Source organism: Urocitellus parryii, chromosome 3 (assembly GCF_045843805.1).
Source record: "Urocitellus parryii isolate mUroPar1 chromosome 3, mUroPar1.hap1, whole genome shotgun sequence".
Taxonomy (NCBI): Eukaryota; Metazoa; Chordata; class Mammalia; order Rodentia; family Sciuridae; genus Urocitellus; species Urocitellus parryii.
Window position 1 is genome coordinate 198,797,862 of NC_135533.1, and position 24,912 is coordinate 198,822,773.

General features: G+C 48.4%; 1 protein-coding gene across 2 annotated transcripts in view; it reads left to right on the forward strand.

Moving 5' to 3' along the window:
• The window catches only part of Gask1a (golgi associated kinase 1A), a 56,011-nt gene extending 31,536 nt beyond the window's left edge, over positions 1-24,475 (forward strand). The window contains exons 2-5 of one of the 2 annotated variants that reach the window (XM_026408055.2): positions 4,214-5,509; positions 21,673-21,795; positions 22,951-23,054; positions 23,602-24,475. In XM_026408055.2, the coding sequence (XP_026263840.1) occupies positions 4,214-5,509; positions 21,673-21,795; positions 22,951-23,054; positions 23,602-23,812 (1,734 nt within the window). In that variant the 3' untranslated portion in view covers positions 23,813-24,475. The remainder of the gene's footprint in view (positions 1-4,213; positions 5,510-21,672; positions 21,796-22,950; positions 23,055-23,601) is intronic. The other variant, XM_026408057.2, reaches the window with a different exon arrangement.
• The last annotated feature ends 437 nt before the right edge of the window (positions 24,476-24,912 follow it).

Sequence of the window (24,912 nt, forward strand, 5' to 3'; positions counted from 1 at the left end):
GTGTAACCTAGCTGCAGAGAGTGGATCACAGAAGAGCGGGAGTTTGGCACTGGAGGCCAATCAGGAGGCTGTTGGCTGTTGCCAGTGTCCTTGATTCAGTCAAGTCATCACAGTGAGAAATGGACTGATTGAAGAGATGTGTAGAAGGAAAAAATGTGCTTGAGTATATGGAGCAGAAGAAGGTGTGGAATGAAGGTCAGGCTTCTGGTTTAGGTATCTGAGTGGAAAATGCTACCTTTTAGCCTGGTAAGAAACAGAAGCTATTTTGGTAAAGTGTGTGTGGGGGGTGGGGGGGACGAGTGCACAGCACACTCTCTTAAACTCCTGCCTCGAAGTCGACCATGATGGAACTCCCTTAGTAAGTTTGAAAACCATTTTTCTAATGCATCTCCAGTAAGAAGGAAAAGATTCTGGTAAAATCCAGGTTTGGGGAGCACAGATTTTTTTAGGACCACACATTTTCAAGGAAAATCTCCAGGCTCCTTCTCCCCATCTGGTGGCCCTGGGAGCCCTGTCTAGAGTGGGTGGAAATCTGAACCCTGCTTTTACTTCATTTCCTGTTGCTTACTGTTTCTGTTACTCATTTGTCCGTAGGACTGTTCCCTTCAGACTCTATAGTAGGGCATCTCTCCTGGAGACTGTGGTCCTGGGTTGTCAGGTGCCAGAAACCAGAGGGTAGTTCCCCTAGAGTCTCCTTCACCCAGGTGAGGGGGACAGTTACCTTAGTGGCCCCTCTGACAACAGCATCAGGTCTTGGCCTTGCACATCACCCTAGTGTTGGCACATCCCCGTGGGCTTTGGGACTGTCAGTCTAGAGCTTCAAGGGAACCTCACTATCCAGGTCAAGGTAGGTGATTGGGTCTCCTGGTGGTGACTAGGCAGTGGCAGGAAACCACCTCCATTTTAATCTGTCTTCTCCAAGGGTATCCCTCAAGGACCCACATTGCCTTAGGGGATGGTGGTGTTGGGGTTCCTCATGTCCAGCTTTGCTTTGCTGTAGATGCTTATCAGGGATGGATGGGTCAGGGGAAGGTCCATAAGGGCCCACATGAGGGTCAGTCCACTTCCAGTGTCCACCTGAATTGGAATCACTGGCTATTGTGGGGAAGGAGCCTTTAGGGTCATTCCATCCAAGCTGGCCCTTGGTAGTGAGGGAGGCTGGTCCAGAGAGTGAGGTCAGGCAGCCAACAAACACTGCCTCTGCTGACTCCTTGTCCCCTCTTCTCCCTAACGCTACACACTGGCTCCCTGCAGCCAAGGTATCCGGCATGAAGAGGGTCCACAAGACATGAATGCACCAGCCACGGGGTGGTGAGGGGGAGATGTTGGCCTCATTTCCAAAAGATAGGAAGACCTGGGGCAGGGAAGGCATGAGTGTGGAGGAACTGGAGGCAGGAGGGGGCCGTGGGATATTCTGAGGCTTTCCCACTTCCTTTTGCTTGTCTTTTGATGTTCAGGGTACTGAGAAGAGAATGTGTTTGGTTCCTGTAGAAACTGCCACTGGCTCGGAAAGAGAGTAAAAACAGACAAAAAAGAAAATGCATCTAGGGGCCATTCTTCCAGGTCACATGCTTGAAGGGAAGTGGAGGGCCTAATGGTGACTCAGGGAGGCTGGGGATGCTCTTAATTGCACAGGGAAGGGACCTCTGAGATGATCTTATGAGGCCTTTTTGGTTGCCTGAAGCAGGAGTGCACATGGTCCATGGCCCTGGTACAGAGAGGATGGGTCACATTGGATTTGCTGAGTCCCATGGAGTCCAGGCAGTAACTGCAGCTCCCAAGGGCCAGGCTCAGGACTGGGCCTGTAGCTCCAGGAAGCTGGCCAGGCTCCCTTCTGTTTCTGTCACTGGTTTGTCTGTAGAAGTCCTCCCTTCTCTCTCCCTACAGACTGGCTTTCAACAGAACAGACCAACTGCTGTCATACTTGCTGGGTGGCCACGGGCCCCCACTTTCATTTGATGAGCAGAGCAAGTCAACCTTACCACAATCCCAAGTTCCCAGGGCTGAGGACAAGGGCGAGGATCTGTTGGCCCAGAACTGGTCAGGGTCCAGGACCACCCCATCAGCTTTGGTCCGGGGTCAGGGTGCCTGGACAAATGTAGCTGCTGGGGTGGATTGTGGGGGACAGAACTGGAACTTTTGAGAGAAACTGGGAGTCTATTGATGCTGCACATTCACTGCAGAACTGATCCCGAACAATCCCCTTTTGTTACCCACAAAGGGACTTTTCAGAACAGCGAGCACATACATGAGAATAATGGAACTGGGTTTGTTCTGTTGGCCTGGTTTCCTCTTTAAGGGAGATCTTTTAAATTCTGTCTGCTTTGTGCCTAGTTTTCTATGCATTCCAGAAACTTATCCCATACTTCACGTAATATCAAAACTCTCTGAGAAGAATCTGGCAAATGCAATAAGTATATTTAATCTGGGGAGAATTTTTGTGATGTGAGCTACATTTTTTTTAAATTATTTATTCAGTCGCCTCATAGTCATTGATTCTTACTATATATGAGTGCTCTACCGGCAGGTGTCATTAAAGGAAATGCTCATGGGTACAGAGACCTCCCAGTGGAGTGCCTCAGACAGCTCCTGGCAGCTCTGCTCCTACTTTTCCTTGCAGGCACCCATATTCCTTCCCTTTCCAGTGGCTCCACGCTGCCTTAGAGCTGTGGTGCTGGCATCTGTCATAGGGGGAAGTTGGGAAAACCCAGGATGCTGGGCCCACTTCTGGTTCAGTGCTTCTGGAGTAGCGTTGTAATGCCAGATTCATGGGACCCCAATAAACCTCCAGGAGCCGAATCCAATGCAATCACACAAGAGTCTTTATTGCAAGCTCGAGCCTGGACTCACAACAGTGTCTGACGCAGCGGTCCCAAGGAATGAGTCCTGGCCCTTAGTTCAGTGAGGATTTTTAGTTTTTTTGGGGGGATACTCTATGCATCACAACATCACACAAATCATTCACACCACGGGACAATCAAACAACTCTTAACATTGATTGGCACATTCACTTGCAGGAACAAGTCAGGTAGGGGTGATTGGTGATTTCAAGAGGTGGATAAATTTGAACTGATGGGTGTACACGCTAAAATACACAGTTTCCTAATGTGTTATCAATCACCTAAACTACTGGGAGGGTCACCTGGCATTTCAGGTATTTTCCCTGTCTCACGCTGATTGGTGGTTGCTAGGGGGATGCTATGGGTCCTCACCTAGACTAACTGAGTCAGGGACACCTGGCTCTGCAGATCTCTCCTGTTATTTACAGACAAACAACTCAGCGGGTTGGGTATGTGCCTAGGGGCGCTCTATGGGTTTTTCTAAGGACAAGGGTCACGCCCCCTCCCTCTGGACAGGCCTTGAGGTAGAAGCTGGTTTCTCAAAAATGGAGTCACCTCAGTTTCTCAGGGCCTGAGAATCCACATTTCTGATCAGTTCCCAGGAGATACTGAGACTGCTAGTCTAGGTACCACGTGCTGGTCACTGCCACTGGATGTTCACTTGCTAAAGTGTACAGAGCTGATACTGCCACATTCAACTGCCAATGGGACAGAAAAGGGACAGAGAAAGGCCACCGCAGCCAACTTCCTTTGAAACAAGTGGCACAGGCAGAGTGATTGGCGCTCATGCCAAAGGTTAAGAACTTTGTCACATGGCTATGAGCACTGGCGACGGAGGTGGGGCAAAGTCATCTTTCACTGGATGGCCATGTGCCCTGGAGAGGAGGATGAGCATACTAGTGGAGGACAATTAGAAGTCTCTCAAGAGGGCCCATGGAATCACATGGAGATGGGAGCAGAGGAGTTCCCAGCACTTAGTGGAGGACACAGATGTGGAAAATTCCCTTGTGGGGCATGATGGCCAGCGTTGTATGGTGGCTAACCCATACAACGCATAGGAGAAGGAGAAGCCCAAGCCTGTGTGCAGGTGTTTTCTGCAAAGGCCTGCGGAAGGTAAGGGCAAGCCAAGCTGCCCAGACTTTGCTCTCTTTGCTCGCTCTCTCTCTCTCTCTCTCTCTCTCTCTCTCTCTCTCTCTCGAGAGAGAGAGAGAGAGAGAGAGAGAGAGCAGCTAGCTGTCCCTCCACCTGGGCTACAATTTCTTCACTCTTCCCTGCACCTAGGATGCTCCTTTGTTCACTGTCGCCATGGGTTTGTGGGTTGGGGCTGATGTCTTTCCCAGTCTCAAGCTATCTTTTCCCACCCCATCCCCCAGGCATCTTGGCTCTGGAGAAGGCTGCGTGGCAAGAGGCGCTCAGCGATGGCATTCTGCCTCTTGATGATCCTGTCTGTGGTGGCTGTTAACCGCTTCCCCCCAGAGCATCTAGCTGCTGGCCCAGACCCTGGCCCTATGGATCCCCAGGGGGAGACTGGCACCCCTGGGCCCCACATTCGCCAAGCTCTGAGCTCCAGCCGGAGACAGCGAGCAAGGAACATGGGATTCTGGAGAGGCCGGGCTTCGCCAAGGAATTCCATCTTGGCCTGTGCTGAGAAGCAAGGCCACAGAGGGCAAATGGACAGAAGGACACAGTCCCCAGAAGGGGACACCAGGCATTTGGGGAGGGCCAAGAGGGCCATTGCTTTGGCAAGAGATCTGAGAGTCAGTACCCAGCATCTTGTGCGTCTGGGGGAGCATGAAGTCAGAGGTGCAGGAACCAAAGCCCTGGGACACCCCTGGCACAGCAGCCCCATCAAGGAGACATGGAGAGAGATGGGTTTCCTGGTCAATCCACTCACAGGGAGCAACGAGGCAGCTCTTCCAGCCTGGAGAGCTACTGCTGCACTGACCCTCCCATCCGCTCCAGCGGCAGGCAGGGATCAGCTGCTGGAAACTGAAGACAGGATCTCAACTGGTGAGGAACAAACAGGGGACAACACCCCAGGCTTGGGGGCTCATCAGTGGCCTAACTCTGTTGGGGAGCTGCAGACATCTATATGGTGTGACGCGAAGACCCCCGGGCTGTTGGCCAGCCCAAGGACTGCTGGGCAGGTTCCCCCATGGCTCACAGAACATGATGTGCAGACCCTTCGGATGTTGGCCCAGGGAGAGGTGGTGGGCAAAGCCAGGGTCCCCGCCCATGGGCAGGTGCTGCAGGTTGGCTTCTCTGCCCAGGGTACCCTTCAGGACATGTCTCCTCCCAGCTTCAGCCAACTCTGCTCCCAGGGGCTCTGTGGTCTGATCAAGAGGCCTGGGGACCTGTTCGAAGTCCTTTCCTTCCACGTGGACCGTGTGCTGGGTCTTCGCAGGAGCCTGCCTGCTGTGGCCCGGAGCTTCCACAGTCCCCTGCTGCCCTATCGCTACATCGATGGTGGCATAAGGCCTGTCATTTGGTGGGCACCTGACGTGCAGCACCTGGGTGACCCAGATGAAGACCAGAACTCTCTGGCTTTGGGCTGGCTGCAGTATCAGGCCCTGCTGGCCCGTGGCTGCAGCGGGCCAGGCCAGGCCTCGTGCCTGGGCATCCACCGTGGGGAGTGGGCACGCCTGGCACTCTTTGACTTCCTTCTGCAGGTAGGTGACTCTTCCCCTGGTCCTGGTTTGACAGTGTATGAATATGTACACCACAGAAATTAACCAATGCTACAGATCAGACTATCTTTTATTCCTAGAGCATGGGTTGTTAAGTGTTTACCAGCATGCCACTGTTTATAACTGAATATTTTTGAATCAACAATGATTCAAAACAAGGAAAGAGATAAAGGGTAATAGCAGTTCAGTGTAGGCACCAAAGAGTGCCTGTGGTCCCTGCCATGCCCTGGTGTTGTTGTGTTGAAGGGAAGAATGGGGATCCTAGGAAAGGTTGGGCTCTTAGGGCATGGGATCTAACTGGGGAGTCTATCTGTCTGTCTATCTATCTATCTATCTATCTATCTATCTATCTATCTATCTATCTATCGTACCAGGGATTGAACCCAGGGTTACTTAACCACTGAGCCATATCCCCAGCCCTTTTTATTTTTTGAGACAGGGTCTCACTAATTGCTCAGGGCCTCCCTAAGTTGCTGAGGGCTTCAGCTCTTTATTAACTGGCCTGTTACCAGTGTGGCTGTCTCAGTTTTTGTAAGCTGGGAGTCAGTTGTAGACACACACATGCAGAAACACAGCTGGAAAGAAACATAGACAAAAATAAAGCTCAGCAAAGGTGGACATGTGCAGTACATGCACACTGGGTCAAGTCCCTATTTCTGTAGAGACCTTTATTTATTTATTTATTTATTTATTTTAAGAGAGAGAGAGCGAGAGAGAGAGAATTTTTTTTTTAATATTTATTTGTTAGTTTTCGGCGGACATAACATCTTTGTTTGTATGTGGTGCTGAGAATGGAACCTGGGCCACACATATGCCAGGCGAGCGCGTTACCGCTTGAGCCACATCCCCAGCCCCTATAGAGACCTTTATTGAAGATAAAGGTCAACACTAGCTCTTAGGTTCACCTATGGAGATGAGTAGACAGGCCATAGGACAAGATTCAGGGTCACAGCCAGGTAGCCAGGGACAAATATGCCATATTTGGTTGGTTAGAAAATTCTTAGATGAGGACTGGGGATATATCTCAGTTGGTAGAGCGCTTGCCTCGCATGCACAAGGCCCTGGATTTAATCCCCAGCAACACACACACACACACACACACACACAAATATTCTTAGGTGACACATAATACTTTGGAGATCTCCCATAAAAATCTAGCTTTCTTTAAAATTCAGGGTTGTTTGATAACACTGGGCCTCCATTCCCATAGGTCAGGATCAGCTCGAGCTGAGTAGCTGGAGCCTGCCATACTGTCCTTTTGGCCATGGGCCCCACCTCCTCATGGTCTAATATCCAGCTCCTCCTGCCTCTGTGGCCCCTTGAATATAGCAGACCTGTAGATGCTTCTAGTCACAGATTGGCCAATTCCCTGTAGTCCTTCCTGTTCCTCCAGTCTGTGTTCCACAGCTGTTTTGTGGAGGAGGAGTCATGGAGCCTGATAATCAGGAGCACGGGCTTCAGTATCGCATAGACTTGGGCTAAACCCCTGTGCCCAAGGCCACTTGCCACCCTGTGACACTGAGCAGATCACTTCACCTCTCCCAACCTCATGGTTCTCACCTCCACGATGGGATTGGGTATCCCATCCTCATCCCCTCAGGCCTGGCCGTTTTAGTACATAGTATCTCCTACAGGTCAGCAGTTCTATCTTCCGACTTGCTCTGGGCCCTGTAGTCGGCTCTGGCCAGTGTGTGACACCCTGGAAGTGCTGGGAAATTAGTGCTCTCCAGGGGATGTGACCATCCATCCAGGTTGGGGTGGGTTTCCCAGGTCATAGGACTCTCCATGCTGGAACTGGGACATTCCCAGGTAAATAGGGAAAAAAAGCTGGCATGCCTCCTCCTGAGGCAGCCCTCAACCATAACTGATGGGAGTTGGTGTAAATGTCCCATGGGCAGGTTCTGCACATCTCAGAGTCTCCAATGGGATTGAAGCCCAATTATCACTAGGGGTAAGTCTGGCTTTCCCTATCTTGTCCCCCAAGTTCTCTACTTATATGTCTTAGAGTTAGCTCACAAATACATTGCTTTCAGTTGAATCTTTGTCTCAAGCTCTGTCTCTGGGGGAGCCCAGCCTATGTCAGATGGTAACACAGACATTGTACAGTTTCTGCACGTGAAATCCTTTATGTAACATACTTTAATGCACTTAATGCAGTACCTGGAGGGTACACACTCAACCATCAGCAGGCAGCGAGCCCAACACTTGTCAGGGATTAACTCACTTGCAAATGAGATACTACATTTATCTCTATTTTAAAGTTGAGAAATTGAGCCCAGATAGGTTCAGTTACTTGCCTAGGGTCACAGCTGGTGGACTGAGATGCAGCCTGGATGATGGAACTCAAGAGCTCTCTTCATTGCAGGGTCCCTATTCAGCTGGCCATGAATGAGGGCAGGAAAAGGGGACACTTGCAGGGATGCCCTGGGGCCTCGGATCTGAGGCACAGTTCCATGCAGAGGCCCAGTCCCGATCATGTGCTTGAGGCTGCTTTCTGCTCCACACAGAGTCCCTCTGTTCATCTCCCAGGGTTGCAGCATGAGCGTCTTCCTCGCTGCCAAGCCCTGCTGTGGGGACAGAAGTCTCTGCAGCCAAGGCACACACAGACTGGCAGCATGTGCAAGCACACACTAAGAGATCATGCTCCTGCAGGCAGAGGATGGTCAAGGCAGAAAACTGCAGGTGTTTATCATAGAAAACACTGGAGCCTGCGTGGGGAACAGTGAGTGCCCAGGGTGTACGCGTGGGGCACTAATAGCTTCTGCTACTCTTGATGAATAAGTCAAAGATACGTTTCAACTGGCCAATATGACCAGGACTGTGCTCTCAATTAAGCAACTAGTTTCTCTGAGAAAGATAAAGCACTGATAGGTAGTGGAATATCCTCCCACCTTACCCCATGCTGTGTCGAAGGAAGAGGTTTGACTAAGAGAAAGCCCATTGCGTCTACATGGATCAGCGAGAAATCAGTTGTACTTTAATTGTTAGAAATACCCAGGTGCCGCAAGAAATCAAACACGTGCTCTAAAGTGGATAGGCAAGGCAAATTTTTGCCCTCTTGCTGGCTATTAAAACCTGGTCAGCAAGCGTGCCTAGTGGCAGTCCCTAACCCAGCGCTGCCCTTCACCCTGATTGGAGGAGCTCAGGTCACAATCTACTCGATTGGCTAATTTTAAAATTGGGGCAGGCAAAGGGAAGGGGGATAATTAAAATGGCTACAATTGGATCCAATTAAGGCTATATTTTGAAAATGAGCCGCAGGGCTTTTCTATTTCTCACATAATGAACAAAACGGGCGTGGAGTGTGTGTGCATGTGTGCTGTGCTTATAAGGAGGAGGTGGCTCAGTGAGCTCCGGCCATCTACAGCCACAGTTGCAGTCTCTCTGGTGGAAGGTGGAGTCCTTGTCTTAGAGTCTTGGAAAAGTTAAGATGGTGACTGCACAGCCAAGGTATGGCTGGGAGGAGCCGTGACCTTCATTCCGCTACACTACAGTTCTATCCGAAGGGGAGCCAAGAGGCTCTCTACTCAGGAGGCCAGGAAGGAGGGACTTGGGACTTGCTGGGGGATTTGACATTATCTATCCTTTTTTTTTCTTTCTTTCTTCCAAAGAGCTTCTTATGTCTGACTCCTTCAAGAGGACACATGATGGCTGGACTGGGTGGGTGAGCCGGAGAATTCTGGTAGACTGTGAGCTGGTAGTGTTAAAGCATAGAAGTCATTCTGCACCTCTGCCTGTGGGACAGATGGTCTGGGTTGCCACCATCCTAGTGCAGGTGGTAAAATCCCCTGTGTGCAATTGAGGGCTGCTCTTGGGAGTGGTCCTTCACTCCCTGGCAGGGCAGGCATGGGAAAGAGCTCTGTGGAAGCCACATGGCACTGGAAGTTAGAGGGAAAACTTGGAAGTTTGCCCACAGGGTCGGGCTCAGAGAGCATAGCTCTTCCCCAACCTAGTCAGATGGTGTATTTCCCTGCCAAGACCAGGCAAGGTCTTCTCAGTGCTTTAGTTATCAGTACTTCAAGTCCCCATGGCCTCAAGGACCTGCACACCCCATCTGCTTCTGTCCTCTCCAGCTTTATCCCTCAGATCCTGGCCTCGGTCAGTTTCTAAACGCACAGCTAAGGCCAGGCACAGAGCCTCTGCACCCACTCTCCTCCTGGCCTGGAGCCTCCTTGCTCTGACTGGCTTGTAACTCCTCCTCTGGCCTCAGCTCTCCCCACCTCCTCCTCCCCAGCTGTTCGCTGTTGGTTCTCTTTCACAGATCCTATTCACAGCTTCCTTTCTGATCCTATTTACAAATCATCATTTGTTCACACATTCTCTTTCTCTCTTTCCCTCTTTCTCTGTTTAGTTCAATACCACACCCCAGCACCTAGCACAGGGTCAAGCCCTCAGCTGGTCCTAGATTAGCACTTTCTAAATGAAGGAAAGAACAAGTGAACTTACAGGGTCTTTGTATGATTTTCTAAGTGCTGCTATGCTCTCTGCTTCTCAAATATCACTTCTTTATACCCTAAAAGAATTCCAGGGCTTTCTACAATTCTCTTAGTCTGTCCTACAATCCCAGAGGTTGAAACAAGACAATCATGACCCTGGCCTTCTGGCAGTTAACCTAGACTAGTTAACCTTCTAGTTAACCTCGACTCCAGAACAAAAGATGGTGCCTGACACCGTCCTGCACCTGCATGAGCCACCCTACAGAGGGGGAAACGGGTTTAGGAGGTGTTTTAGTCGGCTTTTTTTTTGCTGCTGCGACTAAAAGACCTGACAAAGACAACTAGAGGAGGAAAAGTTTATTTAGGGGCTCATGGTTTCAGAAGTCTCAATTCATAGCTCCATTCCTTGGGGCTCAAAGTGAGGCAGAATATCATGGCAGAGGAATGTGTTGGAGGGAAGCAGCTCAGGACAGGGCCAGGAAGTAGAGACTCCACTCACCAGATGCAAAATACATACCCCAAAGGCACGCCCCCCATGACCTATCTCTACCAACCATGCCCTACCGGCCTTTAGTTACCACTCAGCTAAGCCCCATCAGGGGATTAATTCACAGATTAGGTCAACACTCATAACAATCATTTTAATCAGTGTTCCTGCACTGTCTCTCACAGGAGCTTTTGGGAGACACATCATATTCCATATCACAAGAGGAGGGCTGAGGAGCCTAGCCACGGTCTCACAGCCTTCGGTATTGGAGCTGGGATCTAACCCAATGCAGTTTGGCCATAGAACATCAGATGTTCTATTAGACAGGAGCCCAGATTGGTGACCCCTGCCAAGCAGAGTTGGGAAACATGATGGTAGCTAATATTCATGAAGTACCTACGCCTGTCTGGCAATACCTGTTGCAAACTACTACACACACTCATTTGTGTCCTTGGGCCCAAGACAGGGGTGCCATGCTTGCTTCTCCCCATTTTACAAATGGTGCAGCCAAGTACAGTGAGACAAGCTGCCTGTTCACGGATGCTGGAAGGTGCCACTAAGCATCTTATCATATATTTAAATGCAGGATCTAGACTAGAGTGAAGTGTGATAGGCAAAATTCTATCATGGCTCCCGATATTCCCACCCACCCAGCAATAACCCCCTCCCCTGAAGTGTGAGACCTGTAAACACGAGGGAGTATCACTCCAGGGAACAGGTTACTGATCAGTTAACTTTGAGTTAATCAAAAGGGAGGTGACTCTAGATGGCCCTGACCAAATCAGGTGAGTTTTTCAAAGAAAGCAAAACATCTCATAGTCTCTTGCTGACCTCAAGAAAGAAAGTGAACAGCCTGTGTTGAGTTGCTATGGGGAGGGGTTGCTATGCAACAATAGAAAACTAATTCTCGAGGCAAGGGAGGTACCCCCAGGAATTTAAAGGGCTGGCCCTCTCAGCTCTGTGGTTAACTCTACTTTTGCACAAACCTGAAAGTTAATGATTTCTTTGGTTTTTGTTTTATCTCTAATCCTGCCTTCATCTAAAAGCCTTTAAAAACAACAAAGCAGTCCATATTCTTTGCCCCATTTTCTTTTTCATTCGGGGTGGGTACTGGGAATTGAACCCAGAGGTGCTTAACCACTGAGCAACATCCCCAGCCCGTTTTATGTTGAGACAGGGTCTCACCGAGTTGCTTAGGGCCTTGCTAAGTTACTGAGGCTGGCTTTGAACTCGTGATCCCCTGCCTTAGCCTCCAGAGGCTCTGGGATGACAGGTGTGCACCACCATGCCCAGCTACCCCATTTTCTGTTGGGTTCTTGGTCTTTTTTCCTAACGATTTAAAGAGATTTTTGTAGATTACGGAAAGTGGTCTTTTCTTTCATTGTAGTGTAAATCTTAAATCCAGTTGTCAATAGCTTTGTGTATATTTTTTTTGCTGGGCAGAAATTTTTAAAAACTTTACATTGTTGAAATGATCAAGCTTTTATCTTTTACAACTTCTAGGTTTGTGTGTTGTCTTAAAAGGCCGTTTTTGCTTCAGAGTTATTTTAAAAATTCTCTCCTGCTTTTCATAAGTTTTGGATCCATCTGGAAGTTATTTTGGAGTAAGGATAAGGTGTGAAATGACTTTTTTTTTTTCTTTTCAGATGGCAGCCCAAATGTCCCAGCACCATTTGTTGAAGATTCAGTCTCTCCCCCCGCCCCATCTGAAATGCTACCGGATAGCATTTCCTTATGTATACAGATACTACCAGTTAGCCAATTTCCTTATGTATATACACTTCTATTTCCCAGCCCTTTTCAGTTCCAGGAAAGGGTCTATTTATATGCCAGAATCACACTGTTTTAATTACTGAACTTTATACTTTATGTTAATAACCAGTAGGGCTTGGTCTTTCTCATTGCTCTTTTTTAGAATTTTCTTGATATTCTTGTATATTTTTTATAGGAAATTTACAGTCAGCTGTTACTTCCATCCCCTTCCTAAATCCTTTTGAGATTTTATTGGAGCCAAGTTAAATTTTTTGTGGACTGATTAAAAAAAATTACATCTTAAAATAGAGTAATTCTAGCCAAGAACAGGATATGTATTTGTCTGTGTTTCTCAGAAGCGTCTTGCTGTTTCTTCAGCTGATCTTCATTTTTATGTTGGGTTATTCCTGGGTACCTCATCTTCTTGTGGTTACCACAAGTAGGATCTTCCCTTGCAGGATATGTTCAGGTGGATCACCGGATTAAATAAGCCTATTATTACTATATCTTAATTTCATTACCATTGCCTACTAACACGGTCTTCTAATGGTTGTTCACTTTACCCTCTGGGGTTTTCCATCTGTTATGAAAGGAATTCTGTCTTCTCATTTCCTCTTCTTTCTAGTGTTTCAACCATGACTTTTTTTTTTTTTTTTAATACTGGAAATTGAACCCAGGGTGCTTAACCACTGAGCCACATCCTCAGCCCCTTTGATTTTATTTTGATTGCTAAGTTGCTTAGGTTCTGGCTGTTGCTGAGTCTAGCCTTGAACTTTTTTTTTTTTTTTTTTTGGTACTGGGGATTGAACTCAGGGACACTCGACCATTGAGCCACATCCCTAGCCACCCCCCCCCCCTTTTTGTATTTTATTTAGAGACAGGGTCTCTTTGAGTTGCTTAATGCCTCACTTTCGCTGAGGCTGGCTTTGAACTTGCAATCCTCCTGCCTCAGCCTCCCAAGTGGCTGGAATTACAGGTTTGTGCCACTGCGCCCTGGAAGACTTGAACTTTGATCCTCATTTCTTAGCCTCCTGAGTTGCTGGGAATACAGGTGTGCACCACCATGCCTGGCTCCCATGCTGGCTTTGACTGGAGATAGGAGAAAGCATTCCTTATTCCTGCTTTGTTAAGAATTGTCAGGGATGGGTGAATAGTCGAATTCCTTTTGGGGATCTGTGGAGGTCGGTGTTTCCCCTCACCGCGTTTCACGGGGCCCTTTCTGTGAAAGCTGTTTAGACGACAACTCACTCTAGCTTTCCCAGTTGGAACCTACCTTGCTCTGGTGGATTTTCCTTTTCGTGGCTGCTGGTTTTGTGTTTAGAGTGATGTACAGATGGCTTTTTGGATAAGCAGTAGTTCTTAATATAGCTCTCAAATCCCATCACCTGATTCCTAACCTGGTGCTGAGAATGTGGCGTTGGGCATGAGGCTGATGAGCTGAGGTGGATCAGTTTTTCCTTCCCTGAACCTGTCGGGGAAGATGCTGTGATGGTCATGGAGGGAGCATGGCAAGGTGAGTCTTTAGAGGAGAGTGAGAGAGTCAAAGCAGCACTGCCAGCCAGTCAGTCACTGTGATCCCAGCCTGATGCCTCCATGGAGAATGATGCAGGGGTTGGAAAGGGAGCCCCACATCCAGCCACGATGCAGCCCTCTGACCCTAGGTAGTGAGCCTGTATAGCCAAGAGCCACCCTTTCCATCCTGTGGATCCTGTGACTGCACCAGGTTGGGGAAAGATCCCTACCAGGGGCAGTAGGTTTCCCTCTGGAATCTATCAGACCTGGATGGGCACTGGCTGAGGAACCCCAGAGTTGGCTGGGGAGCCTGGTGAGTCTTGTTATAGGATTAGGGCCATCCCCATCCCCTGGGCGGAGCTTCCCCCTGGACCTTTCTTTCCACCACAGCTGGGCCTGATGTCCCTCCTTGGCAGACTGCAGTGCCTTGTCCTATTCAGATATCCTATTTGGGAGGTGACCACACTAGGCCACCCCTGAAGCCTGGGTGGGGAGGTGGGATGCAGTGGGCAGGTTGTGAGTACCATCCTCTTGGGAAGAGTCCACTGTGCCCTGTTCTGCACTTCATTTGTTCTCAAATTCAGAGTGCCTCAACTATGTCCTGGTTAGGCTGAGCACCTGTTGGGATCAGACTGAACCAAGTTCATTTTTGACACTCAAGAGCTTGTGATGCTGATGCTAGAGAACAACATTCCTGCCACACTGTCTGACTCAGTGGTCAGATCCAGACCACTCGGGGTTCCAATCCAGGCACCACCACTTCCTAGTTATGTGAACTTAGGCATAGTCAGTCCCGTGACTCAGTTTCCCCATTTCAAGAGAGGAAACTAACAGTGTCTGCTTCTTGGCTGCTGGGAGAGATCAAACAAGTTGTTCTGGGTAAATCACTCAGAACAGCAGCTTGGAACAGCGTAAAAGCTTTGAGATGTCTTAACTAAAATTAAACAAAACTTCAATTCACATCATGATTTTGCAACACTGCTAGTTTGGTTCAGCAAAAGAGAACTGCAAAGGGTTATCATTTCTTTAAGTAATGCCTCTTTTTTTTTTTTTTTTTTTTTTTAATGGGGGCAAAGGATCAGATCCTGAAGGAATGTGGGAATGAAATTTCAGCTCTATCCTGTTTGGCTCCTGATCTGCTGTCTCAACCTAACTTCTCCTAGTGGAAAAAAATAACCAGACTGCGTGGCAAAGTAATCAAGCTGGCAGTTCTGCCAGCCAAGCTCTTCCTGTCAAACATTCAAATGGGAGTAGATTTTGGGAAGCCAAAGTGGTACATATGATAGGGGCCCACATTCCTTATAGCTTCCTCTGGAAATGAATGCTGCTGCAAGTTAATTTCCTGCATGGAATGGCCTGGAGATAGGTCAGGGAGGGTTGGCAGGACCAGAGGGCCTTGTCTGGCCTTGTATCACGGCATGAAGCAAAAACCAGAGCAGTTACTGTATTCTAGTCTGACTAGAGCTGCCCTGACATTTCCTCTCCCAGCATAAGAGAACTCGGGCATTTTTGACTCACAGATACATTTGTCCTCAAAACAGTAGACCTGCTCTTGCTGGTCCTGATGTCCCTCCTTGGCAGACTGCAGTGCCTTGTCCCATTCAGATATCCTCTTTGGGAGGTGACCACGCTAGGCCACCCCTGAAGCCTGGGTGGGGAGGTGGGATGCAGTGGGCAGGTTGTGAGTACCATCCTCTTGGGAAGAGTCCACTGTGCCCTGTTCTGCACTTCATTTGTTCTCAAATTCAGAGTGCCTCAACTATGTCCTGGTTAGGCTGAGCACCTGTTGAAGAAGGAATGTGGGAATGTGTCACACTCTGGCTCTCAGGTCTGTAGCTCTGTGACAGCTAGGGGAGGCTTGCCCTTCCTGGGAGCCCAGAGACCACTGAGAACTCTCCATCAATAGTCCCCTGCTCTATGCATCTGTCGTCAGCCTGTGTGGTTCTCAGAGGAGTCCCTGGGAATGTCACTGCTCCTTCTTGTTGATGAGATAACTGAAGTGTAACAAGGCCAATACCTTCTTCGGCTTAGTGGAGAGAGTGAAGATACGGTGGAACCAGGATTTATCCCTAGAATGAACAGACTAAGAATAGTTTTAGCACTCTTAAATGGCTAAAATAAATTGGAATTTTGTACAGGGTACTTTGGATTTAACCCAGGGGTGCTTTACCACCGAGCCACATCCCCAGCTTTTTCTTTCTTTTCTTTTTTTTTTTTTTTTTGTAAGATGGTCTTGCTAAGTTGCTGAGGCTGGCCTCAAACTTGTGATCATTCTGTCTCCCAAGTCACTAGGATTACAGGCATGAACCACTGCATCCGACTCAGAATAGTATTTTTGGATATAACAAATTATTGTGAAATTCAAAATTCAGTATACATAAAGTTTTATTGGAACATGGGCATGTCCATATGTATCCATAATACATACAATAAGCACACCAGTGGCAGAGTGGAGCGGTGGTGACAGACTGTACAGCTTCCAAAGTCTTTAAGTATTTGCTCTCTGGTCCTTTATGGAGCAGTTTGCCAAACTATACTCAATCCCATTGGCAGCCCTTGGAGTGATCTTTGCTACATAAGGACAAGTATGAATGAAAGCATGGAATACAATCTGTAAGCAAAAATAACCAAAATGGGAACAGACCTCAGACAGACCAGAAAGCTTTCTCTATTAAGCAGCACAGAATGGCACATTTTCAGGGGAGAAAATGGTAACTGGTTACAAGATGGGTCTTTTTTTTATATATAGGTTTTAATGATAATCATAGCAGAATGTTTAGGGTGTCTTAATCATTAGAGACTTAGAACATGCCAGCTGGGTAGTCAGGAAACTAGTTGTGCAGGTTCAAAGTCTAAATTGGGAAAACTTAGACAATGCCAAAACGTGAAATCCATTGTTACTGGGATGAAAGTCCACAGCCCAGAGCCCATTGTTTGCCTTCCCCTCCTCCCCTCCTGGATCACACTGTCCTCCTTTCTCCCTGGGGGCTGTCATTCCCCTTTTCTTGGGGGATGTTATTTTCCATATCTTTCAGAATCTCCCTTGCTAAGTTCAAGGACAATATGGAGAAATAGGGTGATATGATACTAGCTTTAGTGGACTTGGAATGAATTGGAGGGATAGGAGGTCTCTGGTGGCTTGCTGCAGGGCCCTGTCCTCAGGCTTGTCCTGGCCAGTCTTTTAGTTGTCTGAATGAGGACTTCCACACTTCAGGAGACCCAGCTCTATGCTCCTTCCTCTGTTCCAATTTGACTCACTTTCTACCCACTCCTAGATTGGGAGAAGATGGGTTCAAGGATCAGTTCGTCACCACCTTCCACTGACTATTGTTGGACTAGGATGAATATGTCAGCTGCTCCCTTTGGCAGAAGGGAGGAATTTCTATGCTGTGGTTGGTGGGACAGGTCCTTTTTCTCTCTCCCATTCTCTCCTACTGGCCACCAACAGGAAAGTGGACCCACAGCAGGTCCCTGCAGGCTTCCTAAGGCAATATGGGGACGTTGGTAACATTGTGGGTGGAAAAGTAGAGAGCAGCAAGAAACCTGAGTCCTGATCACGGCGTTATGGAGCTGCTGAATCCACCCTGCCTGCGCCATCTTGAGACTTACTGTGTGTGTGTTTGGGGGGGGGTGTCTTAATTCTCCCACTGGGCTTGAGAGACCTTTGGTCTCTACCTAGCCAAAAGCCAAGGATGTGAGAATATCTGAATCCTGTAAAAGATTTCCCCACCTTGCTAAAGACAGCATCTGAGTCCTGGAGAAGGGATTTCCCTGCCTCTTTATAGTCCACCTGCTTGGTGACCCCACCTACTTTCTTTTGTGACTATAAAAGCTCCTGTAACTTCTTCCACAGAGGGAAGAGCTATATCATTCCATGTCGTTTTGAACTGTGTTTCTGGGTCATAGTTTATTCTGATTTGGCTCAGAATAAACTATTGTTTTCTTAATCTCCTCAAAGCAGAGTTATTTTAATTGCAACTGAAGACCTGGATGGATGGCCACAAGTGAGAGTCTTGGACTTGGATATGTTCACTTGGGGCATGCTCCGTAGGTATCAGCAATGTGAGCAGACTGGCAAGGATGCTACCCAGACTCAGCATCTGGAATCCGGGAAGTGATGTTTCCACACGGCTCTAATCTGACCCTCCCTCCATGGAGCATCGTGTCCTGTACTAGATGCTAAAGTTTAATTAAAACATTGATCAAGAAGTGCCTGGACACATGGCAGCAAATGTGAGGAGCTTCTGCCTAAATTTGGGGTCTTCCAAAAACAGACCTCGAAACTAGGATCTGTGTACCAGAAGTTCATTTTGGAGATGGTTCTAGGAAGCCTGACGAACAAATGGGGAGGAGAAAGAAGAAAGGAAGAAAAGTCCACCAAGGATGCAGTAATGAACGAGTGACCACTGTGGGCAAGTGAATGGGCGGCCACTGTGGGCGAGTGAGGCTTAACCCAGGTGGGGACCCGTGACAGACTGTGTAGTACACTCCTGTAGAGTATCATTCCTTTAGGAGGGAGGTGCCATGGTATTTGTCACCAACTCCCATAAGACATTGGTTGATGGTAGAAGGATATTAATTTTATGGCATTTTTAGTTTGCTGAGTTGGGAGGCCATATCTGTCCAGGGGCCAGAGGGCTCCCCTAGACCAGGGAGCTATATGATGGGGACCTTTCCAGATTCATGGGTGGGTACCAAGATATCTGCTATAGTCTTAGAAACTAAGCATGTTTCATCCAAAAGAGAAAACTCAAGCCACAGACTTCAGCAGTGTGAGAATTTGTTTTTGGTAAGACTTAAGAACTGGGGCTGGGGTTGTAGCTCAGTGGCAGAGCACTTGCCTAGCGTGTGTGAGGCACTGGGTTTGATTCTCAGCACCACATACAAATAAATAAAGGTCCGTCAACAACTAAAAAATTATTAAAAAAAAAAAAAGACTTAAGAACTTCAGAGAATGGAAGAAAAAAGCCCTGGGAAGCCTTGGGAGCCAGGAGCAGGGGTGAAGGTGAGTGGCCAGGGGAACTTGGCCCCTTTCTACCTTGTGATTGGGAATGCGGGGGACTTTGATGCCAACAAACAATATTCAGCAGGGAAGACAAGTTCTCCCACAGGAAAACTAGGTCCTCTAAGCAGCCTCGGCTCTCCTGTTATCCTGCCCTTTCTTGAAGCACAGGAAAGCCTGAGCCACTTGCAGAGGTCAAAGGAGGTCTCCATTGTCACTCATCATGGAATTAATTAATGAAACTGGTCTCAGCCTCACTAATTAAGGCTGGAAAAGAATTCAAAATTGTGAAGGAGGAAGAAAACCCAGAGCCTAACCACCCTCCATGACAGCTGAGGCAGCAGCAGGCCTGGGTGGGGTCTCAAGGGTTCAATCTATCTTCTGTGGTCTAACCTGAGTCAGACCTGGTTGGGCTTTAGCCAGCACCACCATCTTGTTTCCCTGGGCCCATCTGCAGCCCGCCCTGCACAAATAGGGGAACCCAGCCCATCACCTCCAGGATTGAAGCACTCACTCATCAAATTCAAATCCCAGCTGTACCCATCTTGCATTTATGACCTTGGGCATGTTTGAGCTCTGGGACCTCAAGGGTAGAGTGAGGATAATAATGCCTTCCCTGCAAGGCTGCGAAGAGGAAGAAGCCAGCTAGAGGTGACAGCGGTGGTGGTAGTGGTCACCTGATGATGTTTTTTTTTTCCTGATCCAATCAACTCTGCAACACCAATTTGGTGTCAAGACTTCTACCCAAAGTCAGTATCTGATCCTGCAAGTCAGTCTCCATTCAGATGCTAGTTACAGTGTACTTCTGAGCAACCAGATATGAAGTAAGGGATCCTCCTCAATGTGCAAAAAATGTGCAAAAAAATGACTCTGAGAACTCAGAAAAACATTTTACTTTTATTGGTTTATTGTAAAGGGTACAAGTAAACATCCAGATGAAGAGGTGGACAGGGGGAGGTTGAGATGGGCCTTAAGTGTAGCCTATGTCCCTGAGGATTTGGGGAGTGCCACCCTGCCACCGAGAAGTGACTGATGTGTTCACCGTTCTGGAAGTTTTTGGAATTTGAAGCTCTTTGCATTGTTCAGAAGTTTTTATAATCCCATCTGCAGTCCGCATGACCCGCTTGGCTGGAGTCAATGGGCTTCGTGAAAGTTCCCACCCCTGTTCACCCTGAGCAGCCACATTGGCAAAAACACAGATGTGACCCAAAGGGCCTCATTGTGAGTAATAAAATATTGCTATCACTTGAAAAATTCCAAGGCTTTTAGGAGCCTTTTGCCAGGAATTGGGATCGAAGACCAAATATATTTTCTACCGTTCTACAGCATCACTGCTGAGGGATGCTCCCTCATCGCTTCACTGGATGAAAATGGCTGCCATTTCTGTGCAGAGGAAGCCTGGACCTGTTCTGTGCCATCAGCACTAGGGTTGGGAATGAGTCTGGCTGCAAGAAACTGGAGCCTCCTGACTGTAGGGGGAGGGAGTTGGCCAGCTTTGTTCTGGGCTCTCCTCCCTTTCCTCCTAGCGTGGGGCCACCTGGCTTCCTGTACCTGCCCCCCTTGGCTGTCTTTCCCTCACCTCTGCCCAGACTCTTTCCTCTCTTACTGGGTGGCCCCAGCCCCAGGCATGTTCACTGGAGCTGGTTTGTAGGGCTGTTTGCTGGTGTCTTTCTCCCCGGTGGTATTCCCAGGCTTTTTTAGTGTAGACCAGCCATTCTGCGAAGATGGGATCATAGTCTTCCCCCTGCAGTGCTCTTTCAGGAACTTGGTTCACTTTGTGGCTGGAGAATTAGGCACCTGTGTGACTTATCCAGTGTCCAGAACTCAGATCCTTCCTCCCTACCGCTGCCACCTCCTGGAGATTTAAGGAAACGACTCAGGAAAATCCCAGAGAGCTGACTCTTCCTATTTTTGTGTATTTCCTGTGCCTCATCCCCTGATTTTTTCCTCCCCCATACCAACTGGAATTCAAAGCTCAGCCCCATTACCAGCACCCACTAAATAATTCACATGGGTGACATCTTTGCTCCAAGATGGAGTGACCGAAGGGCACATCTCACTCCTCTGCCCCCTGTGGCTCCTTGCGGCTCCCTGCATCACCTAACCCCTCTCTCCTCTCTCCCTTTCTACAGCAACAAACTGAATCTTCCTCCTGTCCCATGCAAAGCAAGTCCTTCCACACCCAGACCTCTTGAGAGCTCTCCTTCTACCTTAAGTGCTCAACAAGGTCATGTGTCAAATCAAGATCCCTTCCTAAGAGGGGGGAAAAGTGCGAGTCTTCCCTACTTGGGAATCCTGTAAGTGATGGTGATTCCCACTGGATACTCATCCTGAATTCATCTCTCATCCAATCCTAAGCCTTCTAAAATTGCCTCCCCTTTTTACTATGGTCCTTCTCCTGTCTTTCTCCCCCTAGCAGAACCCTCTCCTCTGTCTCCAGAGGACTCTGCCACCTCTACTTGGGCCTCTCTCTTGTCAGTCTCTTGGTTCTTGAGGCTCACAGCAGACAATATCTTCCTGTAGGTCAGGACGAGGGCCTGACCCACAATATTGTTGGTTTCTGACCCATAGGTCTCTGCTGCTGCCTTCTAAAGGGAGGATAATGCTAGGTGTTCTTATGGAACCCTTCTGGCCCACTCTAAAACGCCCAGTGTGTCCTCAAGGCCAGGGTTCAGGGGCAGTGGTGCAGGTGGAGCAGTGGGCATTGGGTGCAATCCATACTGAGCCATGAACAAACAGCTCCTGTTGGACAGAGCAAGCTGACCAGAGCAGCAAATTGGAGGCTCCATTTCTAGCTGGAGGTCAGCCATGGAGCTGACCAGCCCAGAGAGCCACTGAGGATGGTCCCCAGAGAGGCCCTGGTGTCGTGAGGGCACGGCAGGCCAGGTGGCCTCAGAGCTGGGCCTGCTGGAGGCAGGCACTGTGCCACCCCTTCAGAGACTGGCTGTCCCTGCAGGTTCATGACCGCCTGGATCGCTACTGCTGTGGCTTCGAGCCTGAGCCCTCAGACCCCTGTGTGGAAGAAAGACTCCGAGAGAAATGCTGGAACCCTGCAGAGCTGCGACTGGTCCACATCCTGGTATGTCTCCACCGCATAATAGCTCCTTGTCACTCCAGACCTGGGTCTTCCTGTCTCTTGCGGAAGACATTGTTGGCGAGTCTCAGTTTCCCAATCCTGTTCTTCTTAGCCGCAGAACCCTTTGCCTGTATATTTCCTGGAATCTGCAATGAATGCATAAATCTGACCAAATGGAGCTTTTAGGGTGTGGCTGAGGTGGGGTGGAGGTGGAACTCCACGGCCCCAGAGAAACTCCAGAGAACCCTGAGGGCTCCTGGAGTTTGAGAACAGGTCTTTGAGTGGACTGGAGAAGAGGCAGAGAGCGAGGAAGCAGGTGTCCTGAAAACAAAATCTCCTGACTTAAGCTTAGGTTGCTAGAGAGGATTGTGGGGAATTAGCATGGCATTTTGAAGAATAATGCAGGGGATGGAGTGTGTGCATGGGAGTAGGAGCCAGAAGAGATGGTTTCCAGTCCTAACCACACCTTATTTTTCTTAAGGTACTAAAGAATTTTGTTGCTGGTTGTACTTTGGAAAAGGGTTTGGAGACACTAAGCTCTCCTCCTCTGGAAATAGTCTGATCAGTGCTTTCTGAGGATAAATGGTGTGAGTCACTTGTGCTTTTAATCATGCTCAGGGGATGCCAGGTGCTCAGGTGCAGGTGGCAAAGTAGGTGTGTAGGTGTACACACGTATGTAGTGTGAGCATGCACGTGTGCAATCTCTTATGATGACCTGAGGAGTAGGCCCCTTTTGCACCTCCCAGCTCCCACTCATGCCCCCGCAAACAGGAAGCCGTTCCTTGTCTTGTACGTGAGCAGGTGGTGCTGGGGCTTAACTCTCTAGGTCCAGGTGTGAACCAGCCAGGCTACTTATAAGCTGTGATCTTGTGCAAATTGCTTTTTTTTTTTTATTGCTTCTGTTAAATGAGGCTAATCTAGTGTGTTCCTCCTAGGGTTGCTAGGAGGATTAATTGAGATCATGTTTGGGAAGCACTTAGCATAGTACCCCTTATAGAGTAAGCACTCAATCACAGGGACCATTTGGACAAGTAGGATGGATTGTGGGGACTGACAGCTCAGGGTCCCCAGCCCCTTAAGACTGACAGTCCATAGGTGCCAGCTATCCTGCACCCTTACCCACCTCTCTGTGTCCATCGTCTCCCCCGCCCCCGCCAGGTTCGGAGCAGCAATCCATCTCACCTGGTCTACATCGATAATGCCGGCCACCTTCAGCACCCTGAGGACAAGCTGAACTTTCGGCTGCTAGAAGGCATTGACGGGTGAGGATCTGAGGGGTTGGGCTGCAGGCTGTGGGACCACGGAAAGCCGCAGTCCATCAGACCAAAGTTGTTGGATCTGAGCTTTAAGTGGGGAGCCCTGAGAAAGCTGACAGGGGTACACCCTGATATCCTCCTGTTTCTGAAGAACCTGTGGCCCTACTGGGGTCTGGGAAGGCTAGTTCTTCTCCTGCTGTGGGTGGGAGAGCTAGCCTGGGGCCTGATATTCCCTGCTCACCCTTTGCAGGCAGCTGGGTCCTCCCAGGGCTTATTCTGGTTCTGCATTTGCCAAACAGAGCAGAGGAGAGCAGTCTTGATCCACCAGGCTTCTCTGTGGGATGGGCCCCATCTAGAAGATCTGCCCTGTGCTTTCACAGCACAGCAGGTCAAAAAATCCCCTGAGGACGAGATGGCAGAAGCGGGCCTGGGAACTTTGCCTGGTTTCTCCAGCTGTGCAACTTTGACAGTCTGCCTTCGCCTTTCACTGGAACTTTCTGAGATCACTTTTGCTTTCCCTTTCTATTGTGGGGTTCTGGGGACTTTGCTGCAGGTTTCCCGAGTCTGCTGTGCAGGTTCTTGCATCAGGCTGCCTACAGAATCTGCTGCTCAAGTCGTTGCAGATGGACCCAGTGTTCTGGGAGAGCCAAGGTGGAGCCCAGGGGCTGAAGCAGGTCCTGCAGACCCTGGAGCGGCGGGGGCAAGTCCTGCTGGGACACATCCGGAAGCACAACCTCACACTCTTCAGGGACAAGGACCCGTGAGCCCACGGCTGCCCAGACAGGGCCCAGTTGCTGATGGACTCCTCACCGCACAACCCTCGGCCAAGGAGCATCTGTCTGATGTTCATATTTCCTTGGGCTCACCCATCACCAGGACAAGCAGGAAAAGCCAAAAACCAGAGGGTCACATGGATGCCATGGACTATTCCACCTGGCTGGACAGGGGATGTGTTGAATTTTCAATCTCTCCACATTTTTTTCCCTGCCTTCTGGGCTCTGGCTGTTAACCCTGTCGCACAAATAAACGAGGTTGATTCTGGCCTGAGATTTTAAAGCCTATAAAGACAAATGCTTTGGTTTTACTATTCAATTCCTACCAGTTATGGGTTTTTTTGTTTGTTTCTTTAAAAGTGATAAAAGTAATCATGTTCACTAAAATCAAATCCATGAATAATAGAAGCAAAGAGGACAATAAGTGAAAGTACCAGAACCTCCCACAAGGATGTTTGTGTGTATATGTTCTTTAAATACACACTACGTGCAAATAAAGAATTGGAATTGTGCTTTGCTTTTCAATCACACTCTTTACTTTTTACTAAATTCTGTATTCATCTGAACTGACCTCATTTTTATTGGTGGGTACATGGAATTCCAAGGCAGGAATGTGTCATATTTTATTTAGACATTCCCATAATAATGAACATTAAATGGTTCTAATTTTTTTTCTTTTACAACAGTTATAAACAATGGTGCTGTGAACATCACTGCGTGACATGAAATATTTGCCAGCTAGATTCCCAGAAGTGGGTTTCTGGGTCCAAGTTACGGGCATTACTTATTTTAAAAGACATTGCTATCTAAAATGTGCTGTCAATCTAAGAGGGCAGAGAACTGATTATTTCCCTACACCCTAATACTTGATATCCTCAGAGTTGGTTTTTTATCACTTGAAGAAATAAATTTATTCATTATAAACACCAATTTATTGTATTCAATTTTCCAATATCTTTGTATTTTTGTTTTGTGGTGCTGGGGATTGAACCCAGAGCCTTGTGCATGTGAGGAGAGTAAGCACTCTACTAACTGAGCTATATCCCAGCCCCGATATCCTTGTACTACATTTTTATTCAAATTGGTTAAAC